This window comes from Oncorhynchus masou, chromosome 6 (assembly GCF_036934945.1).
Source record: "Oncorhynchus masou masou isolate Uvic2021 chromosome 6, UVic_Omas_1.1, whole genome shotgun sequence".
Taxonomy (NCBI): Eukaryota; Metazoa; Chordata; class Actinopteri; order Salmoniformes; family Salmonidae; genus Oncorhynchus; species Oncorhynchus masou.
In genome coordinates, this window is record NC_088217.1 from 22,807,019 (window position 1) to 22,816,484 (window position 9,466).

Below are 9,466 nucleotides of genomic sequence, written 5' to 3' on the forward strand. Positions count from 1 at the left end.
TTCCACTAGAAAGCACAGCCACAAAGTAAAAAATTGGCTATATTGTAAAAATCAACAAATAAAAAAAGTGCTTTTTGGTCTTCATTTAAGGTTAGGCATAAGGTTAACAGTGTTGTTAGCGTTAAGGTTGAAATCTGAATGTAGGAAGATAAATTGTAGAAAAATTGTAGAAATAGTTGTTTTATAACTTTGTGTCTGTGGTAGCTAGTGACAAACCTATCTACACTGTGTGTACAAAATATTATTTCCATGACAGACTGACCAGGTGAAAGCTATGATCCCTTATTGATGTCACTTGTTAAATCCATTTCAGTCAGTGTAGATGATTGGGGATGAGACCGGTTAAAGAAGGATTTCTAAGCCTTGAGACATGGATTATGTGTGTCATTCAGAGGGTGAATGTGTTTTTATTTAACAAGGCAAGTCAGTTAAGAATAAATTATTATTCACAATGATGGACTACCAAAAGGCCTCCTGCGGGGACGGGGGCTGGGATTTAAAGAAATAAAGGACAAAACAGACATCACAATAAGAGACACCGTAACACGACATAAAGAGACCTAAGACAACAGCATAGCATGGTATCAACACAACAAGACAAAAGATTTAGTGTCTTTGAACGGGGTAATGTAGTAGGTGTCAGGCGCACCGGTTTGTGTCAAGATCTGTAACTCCCCTGTTTTTGTTTTTATTTTGTATTTTTATGCTCAATAGATTCCTGTGTGTATCGAGCGAGAATGGTCTACCACCCAAAGTACATCCAACCACCTTGACACAACTGTGGGACGCATTGGAGCCAACATGGGCCAGCATCCTTGTAGAATGCTTTTAACGCCTTGTGGAGTCCATGCCGTCATGAATTGAGGCTGTTGAGGGCAAACGACAGGTGTTGTAATGTTTTGTACACTGTTTAATGGTGCAGTACCAGTTTGGGGTCAAGTGCCCTTTTATGATGATCACCACAACCCTCCCTCCAGTCCGGTGTTGCACCCAAACCAGATTTTAAAAATCATGAACGTCAAACAAATTAAGAACAGTAAATTATTTGCTGGGAAATATGGGGCAAGAAACAAGACAAACCTCATAATTCAATATTGATTTATTTTCAATGAATATGGATTCAAAATGTATAAGTTATGCAGCGCAACTAACTTATTCTAAATTTTACAAAAATAAAACAATTTCATGTTAATTGTACTGACTAAAATAACACCAAGAGTTATATTCTTCAGATCCGAGCACAGCTTTCATATTGTATTTTTTTTTTTCATTCTGAGAATCACTTCAGAATAACGTGCGTTTCACATCCCTGCTTTTCCCCCCACCTGGTCACAACAGAGGTTAACCCTTTATCCACAGTAGGGAAACTAACCTCTCAACAATAGATACACAACAATGGGTCCGTAGAAGCGTCACAGGGTTAAATAGTAAGGGTAAGAGGTTTAAGTTCAGTGACTTTGGGTCTCACGAAAAGCACTTAAGATGTGTTATAGCTAGAGAAGTGCTTCCTTAACACATCTCCTTTCCAAGATGACCATTGATGGATGTAAGCTTTAACATTTGAGAAAGCATTATTGAAGGTCTATTGGTGCAAATTGTAGATAGATTAAAGCAATTGTTTATTCTAGGAACCACCGTGAGGGAAGTAGACAGAGGAAAGGAGGCCATTTAAGACAAGGATCATGCACATACTGCCACTTAACCCTTATAGCCTTCAATTCAGCCCAGAAATAGTCAGCGGAGCTCTACTGACTGTTCACTAGAAATACCTGCTTGTTTGGCAATAAATACCTGTAAGTCACTCTCAATAAGAGTGACTGCTCAATCAGGCTTTCCCAAACTTGGTCCTGCCAAATTATTGACACCAGAAAGACACTACTACAACACAGGCTTGGTTTTAACACGAACCACCAACACAGCTGAGGAGTGTTTTACACTTCATACTGTAGGTTTACAACCCCTGCTTAGGATCAAATCAAATAGAACACTGTCAGTGTTAGTAGTGTGTACTCTGCATGGCATGGTTTACAGGAAGATAACATTTATAAAAAGGAAAGAATAAACTACTTCAAAACCAAGTTTGCTTTCCAAAAGCTCTTAAACCCCAATCCAGCTCCGGAGAGCAGTGTGACATTTGGCTGTGGGTGCCGAGTAGGATTATACCGAACCCCTTAAATACTGACCTGGGTTCAGATCACAATGACATGAAACTGAGAACACTACTGAGAGCAGAGACCCAGATGGATGTGTCAGAGAGAAGGACGGAGCAACGCCAAAAGCGCAGTTTCAATCAATGGGACAAATTAATAAAACCAATTTTAAAATGAAATATAAAATACACTTTTGGCTGAAGTGTCTTGTGTAGAGTTCTGTTTTCCAGTCAGGTTACTGAGCACACGGCTCAGAAGAATAGCTGCTCTGTGTTAGACTGTGTTTGTCCCACTGGAACCAGTAAGCCCTTCTACCTTTACATTACCTGTATACCTCCTAGTTAGCAATATGCAGTCGCCCTTAATCATATCCTATATTAGGTCATCACTCCACTGAGATTCAAACAGTAAACGATCAGGAAGCAGGCAGGAAGAAAGGGAGAACATCTGTATTATCAAGTCTTCAACACCCCAGACTGACAGTAAGGGGTCAGGAGAGAGAGGTGTGAGGGGATGTCTTTCTAGTCCATGGGTTCCCAAATGTTTTACTTCCATAAATTAAGGTGAAAAAAAACATGCACAGAACAAAGTAAAAATGTTGCAGATTTAAAGCTTATTTCCTATAAGTCTACACATTTTTTTACTGAAGCTGAAATTAAAAATGATATTGTAAGCCATTTTTATGAGGAAAAATATACAGGTCCATTGTCTTTTGTACAGACTTTCTATTTAGATGATTAAGTTTACGAAGAACGCTTTTCTCCATCCCAAAAATGCATTAAAAAAGTATATCTATGTTTTGTAACTGACAAGCAACCCACCTGAACCACTGGTCTAGTCAACAGTCTGGAAACCACTGGTCTAGTCAACAGTCTGGAAACCACTGGTCTAGTCAACAGTCTGGAAACCACTGGTCTAGTCAACAGTCTGGAAACCACTGGTCTAGTCAACAGTCTGGAAACCACTGGTCTAGTCAACAGTCTGGAAACCACTGGTCTAGTCAACAGTCTGGAAACCACTGGTCTAGTCAACAGTCTGGAAACCACTGGTCTAGTCAACAGTCTGGAAACCACTGGTCTAGTCAAAACCACTGGTCTAGTCAACAGTCTGAAACCACTGGTCTAGTCAACAGTCTGGAAACCACTGGTCTAGTCAACAGTCTGGAAACCACTGGTCTAGTCAACAGTCTGGAAACCACTGGTCTGTCAAACTGGAAACCACTGGTCTAGTCAACAGTCTGGAAACCACTGGTCTAGTCAACAGTCTGGAAACCACTGGTCTAGTCAACAGTCTGGAAACCACTGGTCTAGTCAACAGTCTGGAAACCACTGGTCTAGTCAACAGTCTGGAAACCACTGGTCTAGTCTGGAAACCCACTGGTCTAGTCAACAGTCTGGAAACCACTGGTCTAGTCAACAGTCTGGAAACCACTGGTCTCAGTCAAACAGTCTGGGAAACCACTGGTCTAGTCAACAGTCTGGAAACCACTGGTCTAGTCAACAGTCTGGAAACCACTGGTGTCGTCAACAGTCTGGAAACCACTGGTCTAGTCAACAGTCTGGAAACCACTGGTCTCGTCAACAGTCTGGAAACCACTGGTCTAGTCAACAGTCTGGAAACCACTGGTCTAGTCAACAGTCTGGAAACCACTGGTCTAGTCAACAGTCTGGAAACCACTGGTGTCGTCAACAGCTCTGAAGTGGTCTTTTCTGCACATCCTGTCTGAAGGTTTGGGAGTAGGGGAGGATCACTGGGTAGGGGGGATGACTAAGAAGTTCTAATGCAGTCTGTTGAAAATAGGATTTAGGGACAGGGAGGGGTGTTAGAGGGTCACAGAGAAACAGGATTTACGATCAGTTGTGTTGTAGGGGTCAGAGGTCAGCTGTGGTGTTGTCTCTGGCAGACGGTGAGGCGGAAGGTGGAGCTGAACACGTAGCCGATGCTCTCCTCCACCTCCTGAACACGGCGGAGGAAGCGACAGCGGTCTCTGGCTAGCTCCTCCCACGGCCCACGCCTGTCCTCATCGTCCTCGCTGGCGTAGAACTCATCCACATCATCACAAAAACCCACCTGGAGAGAGACAGAACTACATACATCACCACAGACTAGAACCTTCTCACTGAAACACCTGCAGGCCAAGTTTACTTCTGCATACATTCAAACTCACTAGACTACAACATTTCAGCTTGAGAAAACTCAGTCAACTCAATATTACCTCAATATTCTGAAAGGAGAAACTGCAGTGCATAAAGCCTCCAAAATGGAAACCTACAATTATGTCAACAACAAAAGACACTTCCATTTTAAAACGGTAATCCTAACCCTGACATTCACACACATAATGAAAAACACACTTGCTCCACAGCTCTCTGCATTTCTTTCAAATTTCACTCAATCCATTTAAGAAACTCAACTAGGCCCTCTAAGCAGCATTCTTCATGCGACTATGAAATTGAGATTTATACCCATCGCTCATCACTGGGAGGCAACACTACACGTCTGGAGCTGCAACCGTTTGGGCAGAGACAAGGAGAGGCAAAGAAAAAGAGGGGGGAAAATTGGCTGTGTGATGGACGCCCCATAGCTCATCACAGAGACAATACATCTCCATAAGCAGCAGCCTACTGAGGTCACCAGACCATCAGAGCGGAGGTTATTAGACGGAAGACACTGAAATCTGCTCGGCATGGGTTGAAGGGTTGGGAGAACGTTGTGGAAGCATTGCAAGAACATTATGAGCCAGCGCCCCGAGCCAGAGAAATAAAAATACAAGGGCTTCAGAGAAATTTGATTTCCGTCTTGCTCAGTTATCACCGTTGCTAAGTAACATGGCAGTTGTGTGCTCCTAATAGGTGGATAATGTAATACGAAGGGCATGGAAAATACAGCCGGACTATATCAAAGACAGCCGTTGGATTGTGCTCATGGATGACGAGGACTACTCTCATGGTGATTATCTTCCATTCCACTGACTGGGACAGACGTTTCACAGCAATGTACTGACACAGTTTTACTGCTGCTTTAGCTACAGCCTTCATTCACATCTGTCTAACAGCAGTCAATGTGTTGCTTTAGCTACAGCCCTGTGAGTGACTGATCAGTTATAGCATTTCAGCACATTTCAATGGGAATGTCTAAATGAAAAATGTTTTATTACATTATACAGAGCTGTAGAGGTTCACTAAGTGCACTCAGCCTCTCCGACTCTGGTCTCCATGGTACAAATATGGGAAGCTGATCACAGGAGAGCGGTGGAAAGGGTTGTTGCATAGGTTTCCATCACTTGCACAGTCAGACAGGAATACTAACACATAAAAACAGAACAGCTAATACACAGTCAGTCCCTCTTCCCCTTTCTGTATGCTGTGTGAGTAATCCACTCCAAAGTTCTAAATCCATCTGTTAGAAAATGTGGTAAAGTTTGAAATTTCAAAAAACAACCCAGCCCAAAAACGGTGTGATAACCATAAGAAGTTTGAACAATGAGATCCAATTATTAGTTATTTTTTAATGAACGTCTTTCCAGACCACATGAGCCGAAGTGATGTAGAAAAACTCTGGTCACATCACGTCAGTCACGGGGTCAGGAAAGTCTGGCGGGGCCAGCGGCTTATGTCGATGCAATATGTAAGTACACCACAGGAGATAAAACAATGCTTCCTCTTCAGCTACTCATTAACAAACAGCCTCAACCAGTTACCTGCTGAGTGGGAAGATCAGTCATTTTAGGAGTCATTGCCAGGTTCTCACATGTTACTTCAGTCATGTGAATGACCAATGCCCATGGATGACAATACAATGTGACTGATACTATTTAAGAACAGACCTACCATTTTATAAAAACAGAATGAGGAACATATGAATAACAAGGTGTGTGGCACTTTCTTTAGGCCTACCAGAAAGTCGCCAATACTGACCTTTTTGACTGTGACGCAGCCCGTGGTGGTGATCTCTGGGGTGGGAGGGATCTCTGAGAAGCCACTGTCCAGTCTCTCCTCTGCCTCCTCCTTCCTGTACTGGGGGGCTGAGTGGCTCTGTCCCTGTCCATGACGGGGGGTTGTCTTGCTGCTCTTCTTACAGCGCGCCCCTGTCCCGGCTTTTACCCTTGTCCAGACTGGCTCTCTAGTCCTGAGCAGGGCCTGGAAGTTGAATGGGCTGTAGGGGTCTGAGGAGGTGCTGAAGGAGTCCCACAGCCTCAGGCTCTCAGCCTCATCCACCTCACTGCTGCTGGACTCCGAGCCAAACTCCTCCGCAGGAGAGGGGGAAGAAGAGGAGAGGGGAGAGGGAGGTTGCTCTGGGGGTGAGGTGTGAGGGGAGCAGGCTGTGGTGGCTGTAGAGGTGGAGGGGATGGTCCTGGGGTTGGTAATGAGGGCGGTGAAGTTTTGGGGGTTGTAGGGGTCCCTGCTTTGGCACAGCGAGTTCCACAGTCTCTCAGTCTCAGAGTCATCCTCCTCTTCATCATCATCCAACAACTCGGAATTGGAGAATTCTGACGAGCCCTCGCTGTCGAAACCATCGTCATCCTCCTCACTGAGTGAGTCGTCTGATTGGCTGTCGTCGCTGCAGGGGCTGCCCATGATGTAGGCGATGGCCTTGTTACTGCACTGGGGTGTGGAGGGGGACAGAGCGGTGGTAGACACTGGTGGACCCTCAGCCGCCGTTTCCTCTTCCTCAGAGTCCTCAAACTCTTCCTCTAATTCCATCCCTCCAGTGGCAGCAGTCTCACCCACTTCTCTATGATTGGATGCATCCCTCTCTGGCCCACTCTCTCCAGAGCTCCCCTGTGTTGGTGTGTCAGATGTGATGGTCTCTTCCTTCATCTCTGTGATCCCCTGTAGCTCTTCAATGGGAGGCCTTAACATGTACAGTCTGGAGGTGGAGTGTTCTTCTTCCAGACTGGAATAACCATTATCCTGGTCAGGGGTAAAAACTGCCACCTCACTGCAGGCAGTGACAGCTCCAACTCTGACAAGATGATCACTGATACCGACTGTTTTCCAGTGATCTAATGGGAAACTGTCAGGGAAAGGGAGAGACTCTGGCCAGGTGGCTGTTTGAAGGCTTCCATTGTCATTTGGCTCCTCTTTGTTGCAGGAGGAACCAATGCTTTTGCCATCCATTGATTCATTATCATCTAACGGAACAAACAGCCCTGTTGGCTTGGTAACCGTAGCCTTTGTACCACACTCCGGTTGAAAACAATGACCATTACTGTTGTTTTTCCCAGTGCCCTCTTTTCTCCAAGACAAATTTGACAGCCACCCTTGGGCGCTACTGGTTCCCCAAAGCCCACCCACCAGTTATCAGCGGTACTATTTTCTCTGGCTGACAACGCGTCAGATGACCAACCGTTTCCACCAAGTACATGCCCTTGGTCTTTCATTTCCTGAGCCGACGCTGCGTTCAACAAAACATGACTGAGAAAACCTCTCGCGATTGCGAGGTATCCTACCGAAGTTTGTTGCCTTATATTTAAGTCCATTTCAGCAGCATTTTGAATCCCTAACTCGTAAAGAGAATCTGCTGTCAACCAACTCGGAGTACTATTACCTGACGCTGCTAGCCCAGGGCTACCATGCTGGTATTGCAGGTACGATAGATGATGTGCATGGTGTTGAGTTCCAGGCAAGACGTCGTCCAGTTGTCCTAAAAATGCACTTTCTGCCTCTACAAAGTTATCTTTGAAATTCCCACTGACCCACCCTGTCACATTGTGAGGCATGGCAGGAGTACTAGGGCGCCATGGTATATACTTTTGCAGAAATGACAGGGCAGGCCTAGAAACCGCGGAGAACAAGCCCATCCACGAGCGGTCCTGGTTTGGTTGTCGGGGAGAGGCCACTCCATGCCCGGCGGGAGTGGATGTAGGCGTCTTCACACCAGAAAAGTGTTCCTCGCGATTCATGTTTCTAAACATTCTCAATACTGGCTTGTGGCTAACAAATGGTCACTATGCAAGATACATTAGTAAAGTTTAGATCAAGAATACCGCTTGACAGCTTGCTGCTGGGAAGTTTGTTAAAGCTTTTTGGTTAGTTAACTAGCTAACGTACACGTGTAGGACAATATAACACGCTGACATATAGTAGCTAGTTCACAATATATTAATACCTCGTGTATTAACTAGACTGCCAAAATAAACATGCTAAATCAAACTTTAGTCTGGCTATAAAGGATAACAAGAACCAACGTTAGTTATCTAGCTAACTAGTGCTAATAATGCTAGTTTGAGCAGCTGTTACCGGGCTAGCTAACGTAATCTTGATTTTGAGAGCTGTTCGTTTCGTTGGAAGTTGCTAGCGACACATTTGAGAATAACTTGGTGTGCACTCCAGAGCACTGTCCATAATTGCCGGTGAAACATCCATTACTGTTGTCGCTTATCTATCTTCTTACACCGAAAGGCTAGCAATAGCATACCGGTTAGCTCTCCTGTTCAAGTGAATACCATCGTCCATGTTGTCCGCGGTATGGGAGACATTTTCCTGCGAGTGGTGGTTAGACTTATTTCGCGCGGTAAGCATCGTACAAACAGGGGTAGTGAATGTAGAAAGTGAACAAAGCCTTGGCGAGTCATAGCATGTTGAGAAATTCAGGATAAACGAAACTATACAATCCATTTTCGTCTTGGTTGGAGAAAAAGCTGGTTAGAGTCTCGCACGTAGCACCCGGCGACAGCGCAGATGCAAACCTTGATCCGAGACTTCAACGAAGCTCAACAATTCGTTACAATAAAATCATGGAATGCATCCGCATGAGAAATTTAGTTGATATCTATTGAAAACTAAATAGACAAGCTCGTTACAATACTTCAGTGCGATACTTCTGTTTTTTTACAATCATGGTTGCGTTTCCTTCTACGGTCGGTCGACTCCTCTGCCCACTTTTCAGAAGAGGATTTCATCAGAAAATGTAGGGGGCGTCGTGAAAGAGGTCTTGTGGAAATGTTTAGGGACCGTCGCAGAGTTACCGTCGTCAGTAATCCACATGGCGAATATGCATGACATGACACGAAATGTCCCTGTCACATAATGAAAGTGAATATCCTGACTCCTGCAGCATACTGCAGTGTATAGAAAAAGCTCAGTGTGACAGGTTTTGAGATGGTGATAGTTCATGCAAAATAATGTCACAATACTGGGTTTCAAGATAAACTCTCAATAGTTAGAAATATTGCAGGAGTCGATGAATGCATTTGGCAGTCTTTCTAAATATATATACATTATTAACCCTTGGGATCATATAGGCCTACTAGTGTGTTGAGAATCAAGTTCATGTTCCATTCTGTGTTGCTCTCCAGTTACAGGTTTTTGCAT

General features: G+C 44.4%; 1 protein-coding gene across 1 annotated transcript; it reads right to left on the reverse strand.

Annotated features, from left to right (window-relative positions):
- Positions 1-3,608: 3,608 nt before the first annotated feature.
- LOC135541640 (protein phosphatase 1 regulatory subunit 15B) lies at positions 3,609-9,053 on the reverse strand. Its single transcript, XM_064967955.1, has 2 exons — positions 6,068-9,053; positions 3,609-4,220 (listed from the first exon to the last, which is right to left on the reverse strand). Exons 1-2 carry the CDS (start codon positions 7,268-7,270, stop codon positions 4,029-4,031), a joined length of 1,395 nt encoding a protein of 464 aa, XP_064824027.1. The 5' UTR covers positions 7,271-9,053; the 3' UTR covers positions 3,609-4,028.
- Between the last annotated feature and the right edge of the window lie 413 nt (positions 9,054-9,466).

Coding starts and splice junctions, on each gene's coding strand:
- LOC135541640 (XM_064967955.1), bottom strand. CDS start 7,270: ATGGATGGCAAAAGCATTGGTTCCTCCTGCAACAAAGAGGAGCCAAAT. Junction 4,221..6,067: donor GCTGCGTCACAGTCAAAAAG/GTCAGTATTGGC, acceptor GTCTCTCTCCAG/GTGGGTTTTTGTGATGATGT.